The sequence below is a fragment of the Camelus bactrianus genome, chromosome 17, assembly GCF_048773025.1.
Source record: "Camelus bactrianus isolate YW-2024 breed Bactrian camel chromosome 17, ASM4877302v1, whole genome shotgun sequence".
In the NCBI taxonomy this organism is placed as follows: domain Eukaryota; kingdom Metazoa; phylum Chordata; class Mammalia; order Artiodactyla; family Camelidae; genus Camelus; species Camelus bactrianus.
In genome coordinates, this window is record NC_133555.1 from 35,378,190 (window position 1) to 35,405,267 (window position 27,078).

Sequence of the window (27,078 nt, forward strand, 5' to 3'; positions counted from 1 at the left end):
ATGGAAACTCTGGCTCACGGTGCGGTCCAGGCCAGTTGTAGCCCGAGCTTCTAGGACTGAGGCACACTGCGGAAGCTCGACAGGCTGCACTGTCCCGGAGCCCCGGGCTGGGGAGAGCGCGCTGACAAGGGAAGAAGAAACCAACCGGGTCCCGCCACACGGGGGAGCCCCAGGAGAGCAGCCGCACAGCCCAGCACGCCCAGCGCCCGGCCGGATGTGCGCCCTTGCGCGTGCGCCGGCAGCGGGTCCAGACGCCCGCCAGATTGGCTTCGGCAGGCGCTTAGAAGCGGCGTTGCGCGTGCGCGCTATGTCCACGTGGTCCTGAGTGGTGGATGTTGCTCTCTATTCTCAGCAGCAGCCCTAGTTCCTGGTCCGGAGCTCGGAATGTTCCCAGAACTCAACAACCTGCTCAACACCACCCCTGACAGGGCGGAGCAGGTAAGAGGTTGCGCAGTCGGGAAGCGGGCGGGTCCCGGGAGCGTGGCGGGTCCCGGGAGCGTGGCGGGTCCCGGGAGCGTGGCGGAAGACTGCATAACCGGATGAAGCGCTCGCGGACTCGTGGGAAATAACGCGATGTTCGGGGGGCCCGGTGGCTGCTGGGAGTGGTAGTCTGCAGGGGGCGCACCCGGGGCTGGGCTGGACACTTAAGCCTGCGGAAGGAAGGCTTCTGGACCTTCTCGCGTCTTCCCAAAGGTCGTGTGTGCCCTTGAAATTCTCCAGGAAGCACGTCCGACGTTCGGATTCGTTTAAGTTCACAGACGTGTACCAGGGAACCCTGTGCGTGCTCAGTAGAGTGGAAGTCCTGGCGCCCAGAAGAGGTTGCCGGAAGGCAGTGTTCGACTTCCCACCCTTCATGCGGGACCAGCTTCTTAGCCGTCATGAGCCGCCTTCTGGCCCGGAAGCGCTCGGCAGGTCGCAGTGAACGCTGCTGCTCCTCTTCCTCCTCGTGGCCTCCAGTAATGCTCTTTGAAGCTGTTCCCGGCCAACATTGGACTGTATAAGTCCACCTTTGGCACCACAGCCTCGCCACTCTGTTTTCTTCACCCTCCTCCCCGAACCCTAAGGCACCTTGAAATTTTTCACATTTTAGCCCCGGAGTTACCTCTCCTAGTAACACACCTGCTTTATTTCATAACTGTTGTCTTTCTAATGAAATAGTAAGCTCCTCGAGGCAGTCAAGATATCGTGAATGTAAAGCCTTTTTCTGATCCCACAGTGCTAAGTGAATTGTACTTTTCAGTAGAAGCTTGTGGATTTTAACCGCCCAGCAGTTCTTGCCTGCCCAAGCCTCCAGGTGGCGCTGGTTACCTTGCCAATTACTGCTAGCACCTCCCAAGTTCGCAGCCCAGGGCCAGAGTGAGGGAATGGTGGATAGGAGTGGGCACCAGGAAATGGCAACAATGGCGGTAACCCTCCAGGTCTGCTGCTGTGACCTTTCATATTTTGTAAGTGAAAAAAAGTCACGATAGCACAGAGGTGACCTTCCCTGTCACAGACAGGGAGCTAGAGGTGGATGGAGTAGGGCAGCCAGGCACTGCAGAGACCATCTTTAGAGGTCTTTCCAGGGCTCCCCATGATCAGAGTTCTACCTGAAGCAGTGTCCAGGGCCATTGGGAGAACTTTGTTACAAGAGGTCTCTGTCAATAACTGCTTCCTCCCTGTCCCTTACCCTGTGGACAGAATTAGAACCAGAATTTAAAGTAGGTGGATCAGATGACCTCTATTAAAGTTCCCTTACATTTTTGGCAGTCTGTGATTTTTGTTGGATTCTGATGGTAAAAGCTTCCTTTGTTCAGGATTTAATTCTCCCTAAGACTGATCCTTGAGTCACTAAGGCGAGGAGTGAGGAAAAGAATGGATTTTGTTCTATTTTTGCCTTGGGAAAGTGGAAGCTAAGATATGCTTGCCCATAATGAGTGACTTAATACTAATCACTTTAATTGTTGGGTTTTCCATAATTTTGGCTTATTTCCTTCTCCTTCTTACTCTTTTTTATTAAACACACACACACACACACACACACACACACAGTCTCCAGATACAGCAGTATAGGGGTGGACACAATTGACTAGATTTCTATAGTCAGTTCACCTCTTTCCAGGGAGTGTAATTCACCTTTTTATGTTCTTCTTAACTTTTAGGGGAAACTGACTTTACTCTGTGATGCCAAGACAGATGGCAGTTTCCTTGTGCACCACTTTCTCTCCTTCTACCTCAAAGGTATGGAACTCATTGATGCTGTAGAAAAAGAAACCCAAGGCAGAGGGGCAAAAAAAAGCCTGTTCCAGGAAACAATAGAGATAGTATTAACAGCCAGGGCTTTGGTGTTTGGGTAACCAGGTGACTACTTAATTAGGTAACAGATTATAGACCATCTTGTTCCCTCCCCAGCTCTTCCAGAGAGTAGCATGTGCTCATTCTGTCCAGGTCCTGCCTTCCCCTTCTCCATCCACTGCACAGACACTGCCCTCCTGAGGTCCTTGTGTGGCCTCCTGATTTAGTTGCTCCTCAGTCCTTGTGTATCTTGAGGTCTCTGGGCATTTGACCCATTGACATTTTGCCCTGTTGGTAGAAGCTTCCTAAAAAACAGGAAAGAAAACAGCATGGCCACTGTAATTCACACTTGAAAATTGATTAGAAGAAGAAAACAACCAAATGAAAAAAGGCTTATTTATCTATTGATTCTCCTTGAGTCCATACTGAGCCAGCCCAGGATACAGGGTAGACCTTTGGCACTTCTCTTTGTAATAACTTAAAGCTTTGAAAGTTTTTTTTTGTTTTTTTTATTTTTTTTTTTTAGATAATGTTATTGTCAGCATGTAAAGAGCAAGAGAATCTACAGATAAATTATTGGAATTACTTATGTTCATAAGGTAGCTAGAGCTTCTTTGTGTTCCCCCTTTATCCTCTTGGATATAAGACCACTTTAAAAAAAATCAGTTGTATTTATGTGCACCAACAAACAGAAAAATGTAATTTTTTTTTCAAAATTGCCGTTTATTTACAATAGAACAGAATAAGTTTCCTAGTAGTACATCTCAGAGGAGAAGTACATCTCAGAATCATTGAAATAAGGTATAATTATTAAATATGAAAAAAAATACATTTTAGAATCAAATTGGGTTTGTCGGGTTGCAAGGCCTGTGGGTCTCTAGACCTGCATCAGTGCTTTTGTTTCCAGAGGTACAAAGTATACGAGACAGATTGTAAGTAGAGACTTTATTAAAAATCTCTATTTTATTTTGTTTTCCAGCTGATTATAAAGTCTGCTTTGTGGCACTCATCCAGTCCTTCAGTCACTACAATATCGTGGGACAGAAGCTGGTAAATATTCCAGGCCTCTGGGATGAGATCCCTGAGTGTGTGTGTTTAGTAGGCTTGTGTGAGTGTGGTCTAAGGCTGAACTTCCCTGTTTGAGTTTTAGAGAACTTAGCAAGTGAGGGACTAAGGAAATCCTGAGTTTCTGAACCCCTTATCTGAAGGGTGAAGGCAGCATCTCTGCGTGTTTTTTGAATTTATGAAGTTTGTAGAACCAGATCTATTGTTAATTAATCAAACCCTTCTCTACTGAGTCTGGACCAGTTAAGGTTTTCTCCTCAGTGTGAGCTTTAATCTTGTGTGTTTAATTTTTAATCCTAGTGTGTTAGTGATCACAATTTGGTCTGCTGCTAAGTTGAGCGCCTCCCACTCTCTCTCCCTAAGTCTAGGGCTGAGGACCTAAATGTGGGAAGAGATGCTTTTTGTCACCTGCCCCTCACTTTATCTTGGTTTGTCCTTTATCTCATTAGATGCAGGCAAACAAGGATAAGATGGCCAAGAGAATGGAGAACCTCCTGACCTCACCTGGGCCATTACTTGTGACCTGTGATTAGGTGGATTTACTGGGTGGTTGTCGTTGTGTGTATTTGTTTTTTGTTTTCATCAGGCCAGCCCAGAGAGGGAGAGAACCAGGCTACCCATCAGCAGGGATCTTTTAAATGCCAGTCTTACTGTTGGGCCAAGTCACTGCCTTTTCTGATGGGGACAAACCAATGAGAGGGCCAGAGAAGGGTAGGCTCATCCTTTGCAGAAAAAGGAGAGGCTCCTGTGTTACAGATCAGAGCATGAGCTCCTGAGAGCAGTCATGTCAGGAGCACAGGTTGCATTTCAGATCTGTACAGCATGTCTCTGTGGCCCTAGTGTCTGTGTTTATGGATGAGAAAGCTTCACTCTGCAATCTCATGTCCAGATTGGCTGCTTTTTCTGTTACCTTTGAATCATCATCAACATAGCAGGAATGGCACCCACAGCACTGGGCGTGCAAAATACTAGAGTGTGAGCTTCTGTACTCTTGGTGTATCACTGTTCTTACATCAATAAAATGGTTATGAGTAAGAGCACAGGTGACAATGAAGAGTCCTTCTCCCGGCCAGGGCCGCTCTGTTGCTAGTGGTGTTGCATAGTGAATACTGGTGTGTAAATGAGCGAACGAGACCTGATCTGGGGACCTGGAGTCTTAAGGAGTTCCGTGTCACCTGTTTCTGCACAGGTAGAGCAATGGTTTGCATATTTAGATTAGCGTCACCGTCTCTGGGTGTTTGTTGGAATGTAGAGTCTTGGGCCCTGCCACCAAGGCTTCTGATTCTGGAGATCTGGAGTGGGGCTCAGGGATCTGCATTTTAATCTGTTATCTCAAGAGATTCTTAATTGCATGGCTTCTGAAGACACATATTTAAGAAGTGCTGGTCCAGGGCAGGGGTTGACCAACTACAACCTGCACCCGTTGTTTTTTGTAAATAAAATTCTATTGGAACACAGCCACCCCATGTGTTTACGAGTGGTCTGTTGCTGCTTCCACTCCGCTGCAGCGGAGACTGGCATCCTGACCCCACTTGTTGTTACTGTTTACTTACTGTTTTGAAAGGTACTTCATTTTGTAGATACATGCTCTTAAAAAGGAAACTTCATATTATTATTGTAAACTGAAAAGCAGTACTGGGTAATCACAAAACTAAATATATAGGCAAAACAATGTAAGTTTTACAAAAATGTGACAAGTAAATGTAAAGGCACGTCTGAAAACAGAATAAGGATGGTGGGGTGGGATCACCTGGGGGAGAGAGGACATGGGCCACCATGTGGGGCGAACAGGCACACACCTGTAGGGTTTGGAATGTGTCTTATGCCCTCTTGTGAGCTGGAGGTGGGTTCCCTGTGAGGTGCAGGAACCCCCCTCCTCTCCGTCATGTTTAGGGTGTCAGCCTGACCGCAGCGCGGGAGCGCGGGCAGCTTGTGTTCCTCGAGGGTCTCAAGTCCGCAGTGGACATCTTCTTCCGGCCTCAGGAGGAGCCACACCCCCTGCAGTTCCTCAGGTCAGTCAGCCTGCGGCCAGCTGGCCCAGCAGGGCACACCTGGCGGGTGGGCCCAGAACACGCTTGCGGTGCTATCCCCTCTCCCTAGTGTGTGGGGGACAGTGCTGGCTTCCTGGGTTAGACACTTCCCTGGTGTCACAGCATCATCAGAAAGCCCTCAGCTCTGACCTTGGGGTAGAGGATGTGCGGCTGTCCCCAAAACTACAGAAAGCGTTCTTTGCTGGGTGTGTGGCAGAACAGTATGCTCTGCTGGTTTTTTCCAACCCTGGCTCAGAGCCTTAGCACACACCTTTGTTCTGTTCTTGGCTTGATCCAGGACTCACAGACTATGGGCAAGGGCCAGCTACTTTTTTTGGTAGATCAAGTTTTGTTGGAGTAGCCACACTCGTGTGTTCTCAGACTTCCCCTGGCTGCTTGGCTGCACAGCAGCAGAGCTGAGGGTTGAGGCAGAGACCATATGACCCACAGGCCGGACATATTCACTATCGGCCTTTTAAGAAAAAGTTTGCTGACTGCAGGTTGATATTCTGAGATTGGCTTTCCTGCCTCTTATCCTTTATGAGTGTCAGCCACAGACAGCTCTGTGGTCATGCCCCACCTGGCTGCTGTCCGTCCTGCACCACAAAGGAGTCCGTGCAGGAACTCGCCCCGCTGTGCCTTCCCTCCAACTCAGCCTTCTGCAGCCCCTGGGGTGCAGTGTGGCGTCAGAAGACCACATGCCCTGACCCTGCGTGTGTGGCCTTGCGCACAGCCCTTTTCATCTCTGAACCAGGGTGTCTTTGTCTCAGTGATGGGCCTGGTTACACCTGAGGCAAGGTTGTGGGGGGGTGTTGTCTCTGCTTTTAGTGGGGCACAGCCGTCGGGTAGTGTGGCAGGTGCCTGGCCTCTGGGCCTCGATTCTTTTTGAGCCCCAGCCTGTTGCTGGAAGATGGAGGTGGGGGAACCACCAGTGTGAGAACCAGGTCGGACCTGCTATGTACGTAAGCAGCCCTTGCACTGCTGCCCCTCACCACCAGGACACCCAAGCTGATGTTTAGCTTTTCATGTCCAAAGGCCTCATGGGGAGGCCTTTCCTGCCTGCCCAGTCCCAGTGAATCTTCCAGATGCTTAAGCTGTTGGATCAGGAGCCCCTGGGGGCTGTTTATTTTTGTGTCCCCCAGTTTCCAGCACAGTGCTTTGTACCTAGTAGCCTCAGGATGTGTTTGAACTGAAGTAAACGTACTCGTATGCATGCACACCTGTTTTTTCCAGCCATGTCGTCAGTCCCTTGGTGTCAAGCACTGTGAGCTAGTTCCTCTCCTCCCCCTAACCCTTCCCTCTTGTGCTGCTCAGTCTCCTAGACATTAGTAGAGAGACTGGGCTCTCTCTTGACTTTGCCCTGTGTCCCAGGGAGGCCAACACCAGGAACCTGCAGCCCCTGTATGAGTTTGTGCGGGAGGCCCTGAAGCCCACGGACGAGGAGGAGGCTGCCTGCAGGTGCCCGGTGCTGCTGGTGGACGACCTCAGTGTGCTGCTGAGCCTGGGCCTGGGGGCCGTGGCGGTGCTGGACTTCATCCACTACTGCAGAGCCACCGTGTGCTGGGAACGGAAGGTAACGGTGGGCCCGCTCCCCATGCTTTGCCTGTGACCTCTGTGGGCCCAGGCAGCTCCCGACCTCGCTTGCTTGCAGTGATCTTTTCTGTTTAATTCCTTGGGCTTTGGCTTTACTCTAAGAGTCCCAGAAATCTTTCAGTCTGTGTACCCTGCTCTCTACTGCTGTTGCTGAAAAATAAAGCCCTCCAAAACTAAAGGGATCCCTGGCATCGTCTTTAAAGGGGCGGTCACTTGCGGTACTGCAGCGGTCCCAGCTCTGCCACACGTCATTATTGCTTTGAGCATGTTTTGAAGATCGGCTGAGATAGTGGGTTTAATACAGCTTTAAAAATTGATGTGATACAGGGATAGAATGTATGTAACCTTCACTGTCAAATTTTGTGGCAAAAATAGAGACTTTTGCCATGATAGAGATTTTAACAAAATAGGAATGGCGGTGGTGCCTGCCTCCCAGCTAGCTGACTGCAAGGGTTGGGTGAGGTGAGGCTCACGCCACGCCAGCTCAGGCGGGGCGCAGAGCAGTGGGGAGGGGAGGTAAATAAGTTGGCTGGGGGTGTGTAGCTCCTGCAGTGCGTGTTGAGCACCTCCTGTGTGCAGGGTCCTGCCTGAAAGCTGGGTTTAAGGGGCCTTCGGAGTCTGTCCTGGCTACAGTCACAGGGCCAGGCAGCAGGTTGATGTGGAGGGAATGGAAGGAGGAGGAAACATGAGGGGCCTGAGGACACAGCTCATGGGGGCTCCAGAGGGAGTGAGGGAGTTAGAGTCAGCTTCTGCAGCTCAGCCTGCTCTGTGGCCCACTGCCACCCACTTTTTGTAAAAATACTTATTTTAGTTGAAAAAGTAAAACTTGGGAACAGTTTTAAAAAAAAGGACTAGAAATAAACAGTATAAAGGCTACTTTTGCAAAAAATAATTGTTTGTCTCCCTCTGTCCATGGCATGTCCTTCTGGAGAGTCTGCAGTTTATGTATACTTGTCTCCCTGCAGTTTTCTTCACGTTGCTGGTAACCTGCCATCCACACAGCTCGGTACTTCTTTTCCTTTAATGACACACAGTGTGTTTTGGTGTCCATTGCCCGAGAACACAGATCTGTTTTATTCCTTTTAACAATGGGACACCATTCCTCCGTTGCAGATGAACTGAGCACTGGTGGGATGTGCTGGTGAAACTGTCCAGTGCATGATTGCAGTTATGGTCCTGGAGCCCAGGCGGGTCCTTCCCATGGAGGGGGTGCTGTGAGAGGGTGTGCAGGGCACCCAGTGCTCCCTGATCCTGGCGTCCCTTCCCGGTCAGAGCAGTTCTCCCTCTTGGTCTCTGTTGCAGGGAAACATTGTGGCCCTTGTGCATGACAGCGGAGACGCTGAGGACGAGGAGAATGACATCCTGCTGAATGGTCTTAGTCACCAGAGCCACCTGATCCTGCGGGCTGAGGGCCTGGCCACCGGCTTCTGCAAAGACGTGCACGGGCAGGTGTGTGGGGCCTGGGGTCAGGTGTTCGCTGGGCAGTAGCTGCTGCCTTCCCTGAGTGGGGTACTGTCGGGTCATGGGGTGGTCTGGTTGGTCCTGCCCTCTGTTTGGAGGCCTCGGAAGTTGTGTGAATGCGAGCCGGTGTCTGCCCCAGATGGTGCTCGGCCCATGCACCAGGGCAGGTTTTCCGCGGTGGTCCATTCTTGGCCAGAGCACAGCTCCTGGAGAGGAGACAGCTGTCTGCAGTGGAAGGTGGGGGCCCTGCTACTAAATATGGTGGAGTTCCTCTGCAGGAGCACAGCGGCTTTGGGGAAATACGTGACAATACTCAAATGGTGTTTCTCCAAATGACTCTTTTCTACCTCTCAGTTTTTTTTAGTCTTTCATGTTTTCTGTAATGAGCGACTATGACTGTTGTGATGGAGGGGAAATCTTTATTTTTAGGTAGCTGGTAATGAGCTTTAGTTTGGAAGTCGGTCCCATGACTGCATGGCACATGTGACTGTGATCTCATGGAGCCCTCAAGGAAAGGTCAGGTTCCCGATGGGGCAGGGACCTGGGGGGCCTCTGCTTTCATTCTTCTCTCTGATGCTGCAGCTGAAGATCCTGTGGAGGGGACCTTCACAGCCCACAGCCCCACGAGATCGGAGCCTCACTTACCAGTACAAGATACAGGACAAGAGCGTGTCCTTTTTTGCCAAAGGAATGTCTCCTGCTGTTCTGTGACCTGATTTAGAGGCAGCTGCAGCTACTCTGGACTATTTTTGGAGTGAAAGATAAAGCAACTGAGCAGGAGTGGATCTTTACACCTTTGTAGCAGTCTGGCAGCCCCACTGTGACCTAGGGCTGGCGGAATGGTGTGGCAGTGGTGTGCCTTCACTCCCCCGGGCCCTGCTCAGAAAATGTACGAGGAATCTGCAGCACTGCTGCAGCTGAGAGAGATGCTGCATGTTAAACTGGCTGAATGGGGTCCTTCTGAGCCTTCCTTGTAAACACGCTTTAGCCCCAACTGCCCATTTTTGGTTCTCATACCTTTTCGAGCCAAAGTAGGTGTGAATGTGCCCACCAGGAGGCAGTCCTGGATGGCATGTGTCCAGGGTAACAGCTAGGACTAATCATGGCTGGCATAAAGTGAGTTCCCACCTCATGGCTTCCCATGGATTGTCTCACTTAATTTTCACCTTCATCCAAAGGTATTTTCCCCTTCAGTCCAGTGAGGAAACAGGCTTCGAGAGGTTTGGAAGCATGCTCAAGGCTGTAGGGAAGGCTGCAGGTAATGGAGGCCTGACTCTCAAGTCCATACTTGCTGACTGACTGTCATGGAAACCAGAGGCAGGCTCCCTGCCCAGTTCATAGGTCGGCTCCTCCAGTTTCTGTCGTACCTGCCCCTGTGCTGATGAGATCAAGCCATCGAGGGCCTGGCTTCCTGGCCTTGGCCACGAGGCCCCATGTAGGGCACAGGTGTGCATGACCTTGGTGAGAGGGATAAGGAATGTTCCTGCTGCCAGGCAGGACCGGGCCTTGGGGTGTAGCCAGTGCCTCCCTCACCTGTGAAGACTGAAGGCGGTGACCTCTTGCCCCAGTATCCTGCAGATGCCAGCTTGCCACACTCAGCCCCTCAGTCAAGGTCACTCAGAGTATTCTCTTAGGATGGGTACGTTTTATTATATGTGCTTTGTACCACAAAGAATTTGATTTTGAAAATACATAAAACGAAAAAATAACACTGCTTTAAGGGAAAAAGGAAGTTTCATATCTATTGTTTAATTTTAACCTTTTTTTACACTTTTTAGTCTTTGTAAACTGAACAGTTATCACCTCTCCCTTCAACTCATACCAACTTTTGGGTCAGTTATCCACTGAAACAGTAGCTGCTTTTCTTCTCAAAATATTTCAGACCTGATAGAATATTTGAGAATTATGAGTGTAAGTAATTTAAGAAAGTAGTTATTAAAGGATCTCGTCATTCTTTTATTAGTACTGCAGTGTTTATACTAGCTTCATATAAGTTGCAGTTCTGAATGGGTGAGGCACCACAGAACACTTCTTACACGATACAAATTGTTGCTGATATATTTCTTCTCTTGATTTATAAGTGTTTTCACTAAGTTTTTAATGTTTAATGGCTATTCAGCATTTTATAGGTCGTTATAGTCTAATTTGCTTAGCTATTCTCTGGGCATATAGGTTCCAGTTTTTGTAATTATAAATAACGCTGTTATAAATTTTATATACTGTAACTTTTTGGGGATGGGGGAAAATACTTGTTTCCTTAGAACTTTCATTCATTCCTTCACTCAACAAATGCTGAGGCCTTCTATGTGGCAGGCCGCTCTCGGTCCTGAGGGTATGACAGTGACAAGATAGGGCCCTGCCCTTTTGGAGCTGACATTCCAGTGGAGGAGACAGAGACAGACAGTCACCAGAACTGAGAATTAAGAGATGTAGAGTTAGACCTTGATAAGTGCTATAAATAAAGCAGGGAGGAGGCCTGTAAGGAGCTATGACAGTTTTGAGTGTACTCCCTGAAGTGGAATTTCTGAATGAAAGCAGGGACTGGCCCTCATATGTCATCAGGTGGTTCTTCAGAATGATGAAGCCAGTCAACAGTGATCGATAGTTTTCCTCCACCAATGCTGGGGTACTGGTGAGGGTATAATTTTCTGTATTTTCCCATGTGTATAGAATCTAGTCCTCACTCTTAGTCATTTATCAGTTAAAATCCGGTGTCAACTTATTTTTTATTCTTTGATATTTTGGAAAGTAAGATTTTATTATTGTAAAATGGTCATTTTAATGTAAAAATATTTCTACATCTACAAAACTATTGTCTACAGAAACATTTTTTCCTTATATTCAGAAATGCGTTCAAGAACTATTTGTAGAATACCTGTTTCATATAAGGGGTTATTAAGCTAAAGACACCTGCTGTAAGCTAATGGGGCACCGAAAACAGGAACCTAACGGATGTGATGCCGTGGAGGAGAAGATGAGGGCCATAAAAACGATTCAAGTAGTGGGAGACTGATAGGCTGGTGGTCACAGAAAAGAGCAGTGATTTCACCTCACTTTTTTTTTTTTTTTTTTTCCTGAGTTGAGGGAGTGGAGATTGAAGACTGTATGGTGGCAGTGCTATTTGAACAGGACCTTGGAATGTTGTTTTGTCTCTGATGGTATCTTAGTTCCTCAGAATTCAGAAATGTGTATTTTTTCTCTGTGGAATTAAGATGCTATCCTTTTTTTTTTCTACTTTAATTTTTAAAATATGCTTAAAATTTTGACTCACTTAGAATTTGATACAGTGCTGTAATTTGTCTCCATGCTGATAACTAAAGAGCCCAACAGAATTGATTGAAAAGTAATGTTCCTTTCTCTTTCTGTTGTTCTGATTTATTTATATGTAAAGTTATTAAAATGAGCCTCTCTGAAGTTTGTCTTTAGTAGATATTGAAAGGTTAGTGTATGTCTGTATCAAGAGTCTTTTAAAAGAATATTGTATCCCGAGGACCTCTTATTTGTACCAAAGTTCCCAGTTTTCACAAAAAAGGGGGGGTAGAGGAGGGATATTATATTCAGGTGAATTTCAAAAGCTCTTTATCAAGCTGTATAAAATATTCTTCAGGGACTTTTTCTCCCATTTTAGAAATTGTAGTTGTATAATTTCATTTTAAAATAATGAAATTAATGTAATATTCTCTTATTAAGTGCTCTTTGTTATTGCAAAAGGAATTACATGATTTTGTTGTGTTTTCCTTGTCTTTGATATAGGAGTGCAGTTAACTTTTTAAAATTTATAACTTATCCTACAGTTTTTCTAAAATATAGCTTCTAGTAATTTTGGGGGATTCTTGAATTCTTTAGATATGTTTCTCTTTTTTTTTCCTTTTTCTAGATACTATTAACATCTGAAAATAAGGATACCAACCTCTCTTACTTTCTTTTGAATAATTTCAACCCGTATTTTAAAATTTGTTTTAAGGGTGATTTGAAGGTGTTTGTTGTCTAGTTTCTATTTTTTAAGGGGATAGGAAGCATTGTATATAGTAATTCTTAATTTAAAAAGCATCTATTATCAAGTCAGTTAAAAAAATAACCTTGGAGAAGGAAAGGACAAAGAAATGTTCCTCCTCAATTTCCTGTCCCCCCTTCTTAAAAGTTTAACCAGTGATCACTGAATTCTGTAGACCTTCTCAGCCTCACTGAGGTAACGGCACTGTTTTTCCTGTGGATGTGATGAACGTGGTCACACTTCTCTGTTGCGTGAGCCTGGATTCCTATCTTGGTCTTGTCTTCCTGGTACTTGTATTTTCTATGACCTGCTGTTAGGCTTGCTAAGATTTTTGAATTAATACTTATTATTGAGATTTATATTATTGTGGTATCATGTCATCTCTATTTGTGAGTTAAGACGACCTATAATTTTTTTGTTTATCTGTGTCAGCCTGGTCAGGTTCGAGCATTAGAGCAGTATACGCCTCATAACCCGTGTTGAAAGAACTTGCTGCTTTTTGTACATTTTGAAATTCTTAGTGCTTTTTATTCCGAGTTAGGACTTGCATTGGTAAAGGTAACTTTTCGGAGGCAATGACCTTACTCAAGTTACTTAACCTCTCTAGGCCTCAGTTTCATCATCTACAAAATGGGGGAGATAATGGTGACTGTTTCAATGGGTTTAGAGGGTTGTGAGGATGAAATAAGTGATGAGGACACGTACGGCAGCCCTGGTCTATGTTTAAGTATTGGCTACTGCTGCTGTTCTCCCCTCACAAACTCCTACCTTCCGCGGCCCTGCTTATACACATCCGCTGGGTGATTCCTGCTTTTTGGTTTCCTGCCAACTAACTCCCTTCCACCCAGAGCACTTGGAAACTCAGTGGCAGAAGTTCAGGGGCTTTGGGTTGGGCAGACTGGTGTTTGATGCTGCCTCGTCACGACCTCCAGCAAGTTGTTAAAGCTCTGGTTGCTTTGGTTTTACATCCCTAAAATGGGGTTTATCTTACCTGCCTCTAAAGGCCATCATGAGGATCATACAAGGTAATATATTGTAAAGCCCGTCTCTGGCAAGGAGCCAGCAATCAATAGTTTGTCATTATTATTGGCTGCTGTTATGACCTCTGTAATATCCTTGTCATATTGCTTGTAAGGTTTTGTTTAAAGGTATGCACTAAGACAACTGGTTTAGTGCAGAGAATTAACTTATATCCCTGGTCTCTGACACATGGTGGGAACTTGATGGGTAATAAAGGCATTGAATGAACAACTTGGAGATTTTAAATATTTTCAGTGACTGTATCATGATTATTAGAATGACTACAGTTTATTGGAATCTAAGCATTTTACATGTGTTCATACCAATTTAATTTTTTGAAAACCACAGAGGTCCATTTTCCTGGAACGTGACTCCTAAGTCAGGGTTCCCTGAGGTAAATTTTCCTGGCCACAGAGCAGCTGCGTGTCAGAAGCAGAATTTAAATCCAAGGAATCTGGCCCTGAAGCAGCCCTTTCTGCTTTATCACATTGCCAGCTGTTATCACTAATGCTTAATTCATGGTGAGCTTGATCATTTGTGCAAGTGATTGCAAAGACAGAGCTCTATCACTGTGAAACACCCTTCTCTGTGTCCATGAGGCTGCGGCGGCAGGGCAGTGGGCTGGAACCCAGAGTCCCGTGGCCACCTGCCTGGTCAGTTATCAGAGTGACCTTGGGCAAATCTCCTCCCCTGTCTCAAATAAGTTTTCTTCATTCGTGAAATAGACCCAGCCCCTATTTTTGAACATTGCCAAGATGTTTGGGCCAGGCTGGATTCTCAAGTTCTAGGAATTGTTATCACTTCTGGGTGATCTTTAAGCTCCATTTAGTTTATTTCAATTTTGAATTTACCTAGGGGAGCAATCTGAAGTAAGGCTGAGCTTTGGCTAGTTAGGGCAAAATGGAGCTTGTGGACAAAAAAAAAAAAAACAAAAAACTGCCTATCATTTCAATAAACAATGAATGTTGCCCACCATCAAGCCATCAGCCACTGCAGCCACTCCCCCTGCCCCATCAATGGTGCACCTTGAGGGAAATCCAAGATGGATAAAAACAGGGTACTGGCCCTAGATGGTTAAGATGCATATCAAAGGAATGAGTTCAGTGATTCCAGACTCTTGTATTTCCCATACTTGAGATGTCTGTTTTTATGATTAGCAGTAGTCTCTTGATGTTTGACTACACAGTTTTGTTTTTGTTTTTTTCCAGTAAAAACTCCAATATATCCTGGCTTCTCCCTTACCTCTTTGGAACAGTTCCTCAGATCTATCTGAAAGGCTGGGCTATCATCCTCAGTAATGTCCCCGAAAACCCCAGAATTCTCAACTTTCAGTTTGTGTGTATTTTTTCAGTCAACAGGCTGTTCCACCTGAAGTATATTTAGAAACTAAAATCAGGTATCTGGTTTACCTGGAAATGCATAACAGATAAGATGGATTGATAGGTGGAGAAAGGGATAGAGTTTTTTTTAAGAAAAACATGTAATACTAAGCAAAACAGTGATAGATGTAGAATCTAGAGTATATACTTGTTAACTGTTATGTTCTTTCAGCTTTTCTCTATGTTTTCATTATAGATTGTTGGAGAAGCCATAAGACCATGGCCACTTCATTCCACTCACGGGGGGGCAACAGAGCCTCCAGTGGCTCACCTAGTGTAGCGGAGGACTCTCGACAGTGCTGCAAGGCACAGAGGCACTTAGCTAAGTGCTTGTCAGTTTTGAAGGCTCTTATTTGGGGCAGAAGTGTCCAGATCTTACTAAGGGTCAGTCCCCTGTAAACACAGGTTTGGTAGGGAAGGGATGGGGAGTAAGGAGGGTGACAGCAGTGCCCCCAAAGACACTGTCTACGTCCTTATGGTAGGGGCTGTGAAAAGACAAGCTCCCAGCCCTCTCTGGAGAGAAGACTGGTCCAGTGGGCCTAGGGTAGGGCTCAGGAAGACTCCAATTTAACTTTAAATAGTCCCTCAGGTGATTCTGCTATGAGCCAAGTTTGGAACCACATTCTTTGTAGGAACGTGACGGTAAAAGGAAGGGATTGGTACTTAGTCACGCAGGGTGACTATAGGTTCACTCAGAAAACTAAAAAAATTGGATAGACTTTCTATTTGCCCAAAGGAAGGAGGCAGTGGAGAGAGAAGGAAGAACTGGAGCCAGAAGTGAGGTCCTTTTTGCCCAAGGTTTCTGAGGGGCTACATGATGGCATCTCAAGGGATCAGAGGTGGAGGGAGTGTTGGGAGATGGATAAAGAGTATAGGTAAGACTCACCACACTGATCTCTCCTTCACTCTCTAATTTAAAAATAACAACAACAACAAAATTCTTTATAGAATAAACGTTCTCATCTAAAGCCAAAATGTAACTCTGAATACAGGGAAAAATCTTAAAGGTCAACGTTGGGCCAAAGCCATTGTCCGCATGATTAATTTTATCTTTTTTTTTTTTACCTTTATTGAGATCTTTATTTTTTTTAAACTTTTTTTTTATTGAATTATACTCATTTTACAATGTTGTGTCAAATTCCAGTGATTAATTTTATCATTGATAATGGTGTGGTGGGCAGAGAGGAAGACAAGATTTTGGAAAGGTTAGAACAGGGTCGAGGGGACAGGGCATGACAGTGCAGAAGGCCTGCTAGGGAGGGACAAGGTGCCTGGAGGTGCCTGAAGGGTGCCTCTGATTTCAGCCTGGCATTGAGCTTACATCTGCTCTTTGTGCAACCCCAGCGCTGCTGCCTTCCAGGGTAGGAACAGGAACTATCTGCCTTATCCAGGTAGATCCAGGGTGGATGCGAGTAAGCTGAGAGGGGTGTGCTCACGGCAGGAGGGTGGGACGAGGCTGACCCCTGACACTCCAGATCTGGGTACACACAGACTTGGGGCGGTGTGATCAAGGTCCCTGCGCACAGGCCCACAGCTAATCTCCAGGGGGTAGCATCCTGGAATGGGCTGGTGCTCCACAGGCTGGGACCTGCACCCTCATCTCAGAGGAAGCCGCCTCCTCAAAGGATACGGTAGGTAACAAGATCTACTTCGGGGTTTACGGGAAGGTCGGATGAGACGACTGTGCAAAGTGCTCAGCTCAGCATGTTGTCAAACCCGAACCTGTGTGCCTGACTCTGAGTGAGACCAAGCCAAAGGAAATGAGTTTTGAGCCTAGAAAGATTTGCTGTAGGGGCACACTAGGAGAATGGGTGGCTCATATATGAAAGACTCAAACTCCTGATGGTTTTCAGGGAAGGGTTTTTAAAGGCAACTTTTGGGGTGAGGGCTGCAGGGTGCGTGACTTTCTGATTGGTTGGTGGGGAGGTAACAGGCAGTGTTCCAGGAATCTTGTGCTCAGCCTGAAGTTACTGGCCTCCACCTGGGTGAGGGCCTTATTCTGTATCCCTTGAGGAGGAACTAGGAGTCTTTCCTTTGTTTCTGCATTCCTTCCCTTCCCTGATTAGTAACTGTTTGAATCTGCCCTTTGGAATTCAGGGAAGGTCTAAGAAGCTAAAGCCTTTTTCTTACAAACAAGAAATAAGGGACGTGGAAAGGATTTACTGGGGGGGGGGGACACAAAGTCCCCTTGTTTTAGTCCTTTTTCTTTGATACTCCTCAATTTTGAGGGTAACAAGTGCTGGACAAGAAAGGGACTAATATTTTGACTAGAGAGGTTAATCATATAAACTCAGCAGAGGAACTTGGTTTTAGGGGGACTTGTTTTCAAGCACCTGGCACAGAACACACGCTCAGTGGACGTAGCTATTGTTATTACAACTAATACGTGTTCCACATAGAAAATGCTTATATGCCCCTGAGTAAATGGAAAAACCCCAACACCCATTACCCTCCACCCAGGGATGACCACTGACCACACATCAGCGTTACCCCAGACCCTTCTCCTTGGATTGTTTTTAACAAAAATGAGCTCATACCCTACAGCTCATTTTGAGCCTTCTTTCAAGAACGTCTTTCCACAGTAGTAAGTACTCCTAAAACTTATCCTTTTAAAAGACCTTGGGAAGCTCGTTTTATGGATGTAATTTAATCGACCCATCTGCGTTTGTTGTGTATCTCAGCTGCTTTTAGTTTTTTGCTGTTATAAAACAGGGAACCTGGGGACCCTGTGCGTGTTCTTGCTAATTCCCCAAATGTGTCGTTCAAAGCTCTGGTGCTGGGCTCGGGGCTCGGGGCTCGGGGCTCGGGGCTCGGGGCTCGGTGCCGGCTTCACGCCCCGCCTCCCCTGGCCCCGCCCCGGACCTCTCCCTCTGAGTTCTGTGGCCGGAGTCCGCCAGGGGGAGGGCTGGGAGCTGCGGGCAGGGGCTAACCACGCATGCGCGCGCCGCTGGGAGCACATGCGGAGGGCGGCGGGGGCGGGAGGGGAAAGGTAGGAGGTGAGAGGTGAAGGGGCGGAGAGCTGAGCGGGCGCCGGGCGGTCGGGAGCTAGAGGGCGGGCGGCACTCACCGGACCGCGCGGGCCGGGAGCGCGCACGCCGCGCCCCGCCCCCGTCCTCGCCGCCGCCACCCGGGAGCTGCTGCCGCCACAGGTACCACCGCGCGCGTCCCACTGCGTCTGCTCGCGGGCCTAGGCTCGGGCCTCTCGCCGCGCGGCCCGGGGAGTTCCGGGGTGGAGGCCGCCGAGGGCACGTGCGTGCGGGCGTGGGTGCTGTCCAGCAGCCGTGAGGGCCCCGCGGGGAGATCGCAGCCCGGAGAGGGGGTCGGGTTGCCGCGTCCCCACCCCCACCACAGCAGTGCCCCCGCCGGGGCGAGCCGCGCTACGGAACCCCTCCCCTTGACTCCGGGGACCACTGCTCCGAGAGGGGGTCGCGCCGTTGGGGCCCCTGGCCCCACCGTCCCCCGGGAAGCTGCCGGTTCCAGAACCTGCTTTTGGGCTGTCTGGGTTTTCCAGAGTGCGGGGGAGAGCACGCTGTCTGCTCTTGCTTCGTCTGCAAGATGGGATTGAGAGGCAACACGTAGCTTCTTTGCTGGTTTTGCTTGATTTCTAGCTTTCTGTTGTGCTCAAACCTAAACAATACTCACTAATGTTGCCTCTGTTGACTTTGGGTAGGTTTATTACCCCAGTATATCCTGCAGGGTCATAACGTCACGATAGCATTAGTTGCAGTGAGCCCTGGATCCAGACTTGTTTGAACCGCAGGTAGTTGCACAGGTGGAAATGCTTTTGGCCGAGGGGAGTAGCGAGTCCCCACCTGGCAGTAGTTCCCTGATTTCGTGCCTCTTACTAACCCATCTGTGGTGAAAGAGCTGGGTGACTAAACTCCTTCCGGGGACATTGTAATAATTCTTGTGAAGAGGACATAGAAAAGGTTTCTTTAATGATGTTAGCTTTGAGTATGTTTCTGACCAAACGTTTGTGGAGTTTGGTATACAGTAACTTTATTGGTTTGCTGCCATCTCAGGGTATTGTGCCAAACACTGAAGCTTTTATAAGGGAGTCAGGGTCAAGGGTATCTAGTTAGCGCTGAGCGTATTTCAGGTGTTCTTCAGTGATGCCTAATTGACGACCTGTATCTTTTTAATGTATGCTGGTAAAGTTTAGGTTTTAGGTGTTTTACACATTGGCAGCATTCCTCTGGGGACAAGAAAAACCACAAAATATGTATACATTTATCTCCATATTAATTCTTTAGGTCATTTGTTGAAGTTGAAAGAATTACATTTCATTTATTATGAACTAGTCTGGTGTTTGAGAGCTCTCTGTTTTCTTTTGCTGTTGTGGCAAAAACAGCACCTCTCCAGGGGTCTCCATGTGCTTTATTTATTATTTTTTATTTATGTATATGTTTATTGAAGTATAATCAGTTTACAATGCTGTCAGTTTTTGGTGTACAGCACAATACTTCAGTCATACAGGAACATATACATTCGTTCTTACATTCTTTTTCATCATAGGTTGCTACAAGATATTGAATATGGTTCCCTGTACTATACTGTATTAACGTGTTGTTTATCTATTTTATATATATTAGTATCTGCAAATCTCGAACTCCCAATTTATCCCCTGCCCCGTAACCATTAGTTTGTTTTCTATGTCTGTAAGTCTGTTTGTTTTGTAAATAAGTTTGTTTGTCTTTTTTTTTTTTTAGATTCCACATATGAGTGATATGTGGTATTTTTCTTTTTCTGTCTGGCTTACTTCACTTAGAATGACATTCTCCAGGTCCATCCATGTTGCTGCAAATGACATTATTTTATTCTTTTTTTATGGCTGAGTAGTATTCCATTGTATAAATATACCACAACTTCTTTATCCAGTCGTCTGTTGTTGGACATTGAGGTGGTTTCCATGTCTTGGCTATTGTAAGTAGTGCTGCTATGAACATTGGGGTGCATGTGTCTTTTTGAATTAAGGTTCCCTCTGGATATATGCCCAGGAGTGGGATTGCTGGATCATATGGTAAATCTATTTTTAGTTTTTTGAGGACTCTCCATACTGTTTTCCATAATGGCTGCACCAAACTACATTCCCACCAACAGTGTAGGAGGATTCCCTTTTCTTCACAGCCTCTCCAGCATTTATCGTTTGTGGAGTTTTGAATGATGGCCATTCTGCCTGGTGTGAGGTGATACCTCAGTGTAGTTTTGTTTTGCATTTCTTGGATAATTAGCAATATTGAGCATTTTTTCATGTGCCTATTGGCCATTCATATGTCTTACTTGGAGAATTGCTTGTTTAGGTCTTCTGCCCATTTTTGGATTGGGTTGTTTGTTTTTTTCTTATTAAGTTGTATGAGTTGTACTGTAGATTAAGCCCTTGTCTGTCTCATCTTTTGCAAATATTTTCTCCCATTCTTAGGTTGTCTTTTTGTTTTGCTTATGGTTTCCTTTGCTGTGCAGAAGTTTACAAGTTTAATTAGGTCCCATTTGTTTATTTTTGCTTTTCTTTCTATTGCTTGGGTAGACTGCTCTAGGAGAACATTGCTGAGATTTATGTCGGATAATGTTTTGCCTATGTTTTTTTCTAAGAAGTTTATATTGTCTTGTCTTATGTTTAAGTCTTTAAGCCATTTTGAGTTTATTTTTGTGTGTGGTGTGAGGGAGTTCTATGTGCTTTATAATCACTGCTTTAGGACCCCTCCGCGCCCATTATCTAGTTTACTCTCTGGAGGTGGGTATAAAAAATCTACTCCTAGTTTATGGCTAGAAGATGGAGGTGTAAAGATTGTGACCTGCTTGAGGTCATATATGAACAAGTAAACTGTCCAATTGGGAAGTGAACCATACCTGTGGGGGTGCACATGCATTTATTAACATTTGGTGGTAGACTTTAGGGGTGCTTATTCTCTTAGTATGACATGAAGGTGTCCCAAGAGTCCTGTAACGACACTTTGGTTTATGTGCTATTTGCTTACCCTTACTGTCAGTGGCCATTTGCTGGCCACCAGTGTTAGTGTGACTGGCTCTGACAGGTACTTCATGTATACTTTGGGTCATCACTCCCATTGAACAGATGAGAAGATTCCCCCTCATAGAGAAGCTGGGTTGCCAGGGTCACCCAGCTTGTCATTGGCAATCAGGCCTTCAGCCCAGGTCTGCCAGCCTCCACCAGCTGGCTACTTCCACTGGAACTTGCTCTATTCCTGAGTTGGCCACTGAAACAAAGTCCAGGTGCCCTGTTTTGCCACCTGAAGTAGGGATTCTGGGTAGAATATTTATTGAGTAGTTGTGTTGTCTATGTTCTGTGCTAGGTGCTCTAATAACAGCTTATCTCACTTAATCATCCTAATAACCAGGGGAGACGACACTCTTATCACTCCCTGTACTGATTAGTTTTAGAGATGTTACCTGACTGGCTCTGGGCCACCTGTTGAGTTAAAGGCAGAGGCCAGGTGCAAACCCAGGTTTGTCTGACAACACAGTCCATGCTATTATACTGTTATTGTACCTTTTGGCTCCACAGTCTTCTCCACTGCTTACCAAGTGAGAAGTAGCAGAAGAGGGTGTTAGGAGGGGCTCACAGTCTTTAAGACATGAGCCTGCTGTGACTCCCTTTGCCTGACAAAGCAATAGAGCTGCTCTTTTCTATCCCCCCCTCCCAAAAAAAGAAAAAAAGGAAGCGGTTGTTAGGGGTGAAGGGAGGAACCCAGTATCACAGACTTGAGTCAGAGATGGTTGAACTCAGCAGGAAGGAGACACTAATTGGGCCACCATATTTGACAGCTTCCACTTGAGTGGTCAGGGGTGCTGCCTGAGAATGCATGCAGGTTGCTGGGCCATGCAGCTTTGTAGTAAACTCCAAAGAAGGGTGTGTAAGCATCAAGGGTGGATGTGGGTCTCAGGAAAAAAAGTTAAAACCAATCTTTGTTTTTATTTCAGCCTTATTTAATTTAATTTATTTATTTATTGGGGGATAATTAGGTTTATTTGTTTATTTTAAATGAAGGTACTGAGGATTGAACCCAGGACCTCTGCATGCTAGGCACACACTTGACTACTGAGCTATACCTTACCCCCAAAGCCTTATTTAATTTTTATTATGTATTTTATAATATATACTATGTCACAGTAGTACATATGTAATTTATGTATAAATATTATCACAGTAGGACATATATATATAATTTATGTATAAGTATACATATATTGGGGATATATACTTGAATTTTTGTTGTTGGGGGTTCATATCAAAAACATTAACAAACCACTTGTTCATTTGCTGTTTAGCAATTTCTGAATGCAGGAAGTATGTGAGGTGTTGTGCTGTTTCTTCCTGAGTTGGAAGTCTAGTGAAGTTCAGTGTGATTTCACATCATCAGAGAAAGGGTATTTCATATTAATAACCAATTATAAGTTATTTTAAAAATTGCAGTCAGTGTGAAAGAGATCTGGTATTTCACTAGTCTTTATGTCTCAAATATAGTATCAATCTTAAGTTTCAAGCTACAGTGATTAATTTGGCCCTTTAGAAGTTAAAATTTTGTTGAATCTCTTCTGTTTTAAACATGTCACTTCAGTCTGAAACCAGAGAGACTATTCAGTTTACGCAGTTATGGCAGTTGTAATAGTTGTAGTTGTGCTATTCCCTAAGCTTAGAGTATTTTCAAATCGTTTAAACACTGAAATTCCAAATACACTGATTCCTCATCACTTTTTACAAACTGGATTCTTCAGCTCATTCCACTGCAGTAGTTAGTGCATTCTTTTAAAATGAGCAGTTCTAGAATTCTACGTAATTTAAAAAATATCTTTATCATCTTCCAGCTTATCATTTCACAATTGAATAGATTAGTGTTTGTTCCAAGGAGTTTAGGTTAAAATAACAAAATGGGTTTTGAGCAAGAAATATATTTTCTTAACTGTATAAACTGTTTTTATCTAGATGAAACATCATTACTTCGCAACAGTGGTTCTCAAACCTCAGTGTGGATCAGAATACATGGAGGGATTGTTTTAATCCAACCGCCAGAAGCTGTAGGTCAGAGGTAGTTCCTGGAATTTGAATTTCAAACAAGTTGCCAGGTACTGCTACCCTCAGCCTAGGGAATCGTACTTTGAGAGACATGGCTCCAAAACCAGAGCAGGATGTCAGTGCTTACAGGTTTCACCCTGAATCTCATCAGTGTTAGTCAGTCTTATAAGTATCATTGTCCCCGACTAAACGATTATGTGACTTAACATTTTTTCGACTACACAGTGGTGCCAAAGTGATCATGCATTTTCATAGAAACCATACTCCAAATTTTGAATTTTTGGTCTTTTTTTCTGGGCTAGTGATAAGCGGTACATACTTTTTCTCGAGATGCTGGACAGCGGCATCGAGCCGCAGCTCCCAGCCAAGAGAGTAAACACAGTCATGAGAGTAAACAACTGATTGACTGACAGCCATTCTGTACCCAGACAACCATTTTGTTTTTCACTTTCAGTACAGTATTCAATAAATTACATGAGATAGTCAATATTTTGTTATAAAATAGAGTTTGTGTTAGATGATTTTGCCCAGCTGTAAGTGCTCTGAACATATCTAGGTAGGCTAGGTTAACCTATGATGTTCAGCTGGTTGGGTGTATTAAATGCATTTTCAACTTATGATATTTACAACCTAGGATGGGTTTATCAGGATGTAACCCCATTGTAAATCGGGGAAAATCTGTATGTAACTGGCTTTTTGTTTTTAGTCAATTTTCTCCTTATTTTTAGATGATGTCATAATTAAGATTGTACTATCAATTATAGTGCTATTTCTATTTTTCTTGCGGCTTCCAAGTTTCTTGAGGGTTTAGACATTTAAAAAAAATTCAATTCATCCATGTTGAATAAAAGTTAACATGCACGTGCACGCGCACACACGAAGTTTAGATTGTCTGTAATCCCAGTGGTAAACACTTGCAGGCTTCTTCTCCGGGTTCTTTCTTGCTCATTCTCCTGTTCTCTCTTCTCTCACTGTATAATGGGATCATACAGTTGTAGCCATTTTCTGTTATTGTGTGAACATCTTTTCATGTGTACAACTATTCCATTTTTTTTAAACATAAAATCTCATTTATTTTTATGTTTTCCATTGACTTTCTCCTTAAGCAGCCTTGTCCAAACCAGCTTGCTGCATTTGGCTGTGAGCTTGGGTTGCACCTTTCAGAAGACTACACTGTCACTCAGAAGGTCTTCAGTCGTGGTCTTTCTCCTCTTCAGCAATCTTCAGTACCTCCCAACTCTCCTGATCTGCCCTACACTGGCCTACCCAACACTCCTTCCCTCTACCAGGCCATATTTATGCCACCTCATCTCCATGGGGTGATTAGTTTCCTTCTTTTGGGCCTGAGCCCTGGTTGGGTTCATTTTCACTTGTCACCCCAGTGACAGTGACTGTTAGAAACATCAAGACCTGCCTGCCTTTAGCAGGCAGTGGAGAGTGTTGCATCTCATATTCTTGTCAGGGAGGTTAATCTTGAGTGCTTCACCTCCCAAAAGCTATCCTGAGCTAAAGTGTAGTAAACAGCATCCATGGGATTGTGCTGGAGCATGCCTCAGTGCTCCTGTTCAGGCAGTGTTTTATCTTTGAATGAAAGTGGATCATTAGGAAGCAGCATCCTTCTGGCCTTATTCCAGTTGTTTTTTACTAAGCTCACTTTGCATGTCTCCATCAGCTTGCATTAAGATCTATATATGAAGTCCTCAAGAAAATCTGTGAAGCCAGTTAGAAATTTCCTTCAGATCCAGTGCTTGGAATGGTCGTGCTTCTTCTGAACTGTTGGCTCAGTTTTGTTTAAACTGTAGTGTAAACTGTGTCAATAATGGTTCCCTCTTTGCCTTGGCCCCTAGGGAAGCTCAGAGTCTCATTTGTATTCAGAGCCCTCTGGCTTATGTTTTCTGCATTAACCTTACTTTTGGCTTGTAACATTGTTTTTAATGGCTAGATATTTTACTCTTTCTCTTAAATTTTACCTTAAAATAAGAAACACATTTCATCCCTATTCTAAGCATTACTGTGGTTATATTCTTGTAGCCAAATCTTTGTTCCCATCCTAGTTCCTTTCATTTTTTGTACACTTAAATTACTCTGAGCCTTACTTTCCCCTGCCCCCTCCTGTGTACTCATTCTTTTTTGTTGTTGTTCCATTCTTTTTATTGTGGTAAATACACATGACAAAATTTATCATCTTAACCATTTTTAAGTATACAGTTCAGTGAAAGTAAATACGTTCATAATTTTTTGCAACATCACCACCATTCTCTCCGTATCTCTTTTTACCTCTCAAAACTGAAACTATCCCCATTAAACAGTCACTCCTCATTCTCTCCTCTCCCAATCCCTGGCAACAACCATTCTACTTTCTATCTCTAAGTATATCATAGAAGTGGAATCATACAGTATTAGTCCTTCTGTGAATGGCTTATTTCATTTAACATAATGTCCTCATGGTTCACCCATGTTGTAGCATGTATCAGAATTTCCTTCCTTTTTAAGGCTGAATAATTTTCCGGAGTATGTGTATACCACATTTTGTTTATCCATTCATCTGTTGATGGACATTCAGACTGTTACCACCTTTTGGCTATTGTACACAATGCTGCTATGAACATAGGTGTACAAATATTTGTTCAAGTCCTTGATTTCAGTTCTTTTGGGTTTATATAGAAGTGAAATTGCTAGGTTGTATGGTAATTCTGTTAGATTCATTTTTTGAGAACCACCATACTATTTTCCACAAAGGCTATACCATTTTACCCCCTTACCAGCAGTGCACAAGGGTTCCACTTTCTTCACATCCTTGTCAACACTTGCTATTTTCTGTTGTTTTGACAGTAGCAATACTAATGGATATGAGGTGATATCTCATTGTATTTTGGGGGGGGTTGTAAACAGACGTCTTCAAGATCACTTAAAAAGCAACACAGTAAGTGATTACATTGTATAGATCTCAACTATTCACTAAGAACAAATTTTAATAACTTTCTTTTTTAAAATATATTCTTACTGAAGGATAGTTTACAATGTTGTATCAATTTCTGGTGTATAGCACAATATTTCAGTCATATAGGAACATGCATTCATTCTCATATTCTTCTTCACCATAGGTTACTACAAGATATTGAATATGGTTCCCTGTGCTATACAGTATAAACTTGTTGTTTATCTATTTTGTATATATTAGTATCTGAAAATCTCGACCTCCCAGTTTATCCCTTCCCACCCCCTTCCCCCTCCTGGTAAGTTCGTTTTCTATATCTGTGAGTCTGTTTGTTTTGTAAATAAGTTTGTTTGTCTTTTCTTTTTTTTTTTTTTTAGGCTCCACACGTGAGTGATATCATGTGTTATTTTCCTTTGTCTGACTTACTTCACTTAGAATGACATTCTCCAGGTCCATCCATGTTGCTGCAAATGGCATTATTTTATTATTTATTATGCCTAAGTAGTATTCCATTGTATAAATATACCACAACTTCTTTCTTTATCTAGTCATCTGTTGGTGGACATTGAGGTGGTTTCCATGTCTTGGCTATTGTAAGTAGTGCTGCTATGAACATTGGGGTGCATGTGTCTTTTTGAATTAAGGTTCCCTCTGGATATATGCCCAGGAGTGGGATTGCTGGATCATATGGTAAATCTATTTTTAGTTTTTTGAGGACTCTCCATACTGTTTTCCATAATGGCTGCACCAAACTACATTCCCACCAACAGTGTAGGAGGATTCCCTTTTCTTCACAGCCTCTCCAGCATTTATCGTTTGTGGAGTTTTGAATGATGGCCATTCTGCCTGGTGTGAGGTGATACCTCAGTGTAGTTTTGATTTGCATTTCTTGGATAATTAGCAATATTGAGCATTTTTTCATGTGCCTATTGGCCATTCATATGTCTTCCTTGGAGAATTGCTTGTTTAGGTCTTCTGCCCATTTTTGGATTGGCTTATTTGTTTTTTCTTATTAAGTTGTATGAGCTGTTTATATATACTGTAGATTGAGCCCTTGTCTGTCTCATCTTTTGCAAATATTTTCTCCCATTCTGTAGGGGTTTTTTTGTTTTGCTTATGGTTGCCTTTGCTGTACAAAAGCTTATAAGTTTAATCAGGTCCCATTTGTTTATTTTTGCTTTTCTTTGTATTGCTTGGTAGACTGCCCTAAGAGAACATTGCTGAGGTTTATGTCAGATAATGTTTTGCCTGTGTTTTCTTCTAGGAGATTTATATTGTCTTGTCTTATGTTT

General features: G+C 44.5%; 2 protein-coding genes across 6 annotated transcripts in view; both read left to right on the plus strand.

The window, feature by feature from the left end:
* Positions 1–217: 217 nt before the first annotated feature.
* ELP6 (elongator acetyltransferase complex subunit 6) lies at positions 218–13,668 on the plus strand. Of its 2 annotated transcripts, none has more exons than XM_010973102.3 (7): positions 218–438; positions 2,142–2,220; positions 3,254–3,324; positions 5,233–5,351; positions 6,741–6,942; positions 8,265–8,411; positions 9,006–13,668. In XM_010973102.3, the coding sequence occupies exons 1-7, from the start codon at positions 385–387 to the stop codon at positions 9,132–9,134; spliced, it is 801 nt and encodes a 266-aa protein (XP_010971404.1). In that variant the 5' UTR covers positions 218–384; the 3' UTR covers positions 9,135–13,668. The 2 variants fall into 2 exon arrangements, with proteins under 2 accessions (XP_010971404.1, XP_074201107.1); XM_074345006.1 differs by lacking the exon at positions 218–438 and adding an exon at positions 745–956.
* A 4,127-nt stretch (positions 13,669–17,795) lies between these two features.
* SCAP (SREBF chaperone) overlaps positions 17,796–27,078 on the plus strand; it is a 61,251-nt gene continuing 51,968 nt past the window's right edge. The window contains exon 1 of one of the 4 annotated variants that reach the window (XM_074345005.1): positions 17,796–17,965. The gene's annotated coding sequence lies outside the window, so the exon portion shown is untranslated. The other 3 variants (XM_074345004.1, XM_074345001.1, XM_074345003.1) reach the window with 3 other exon arrangements.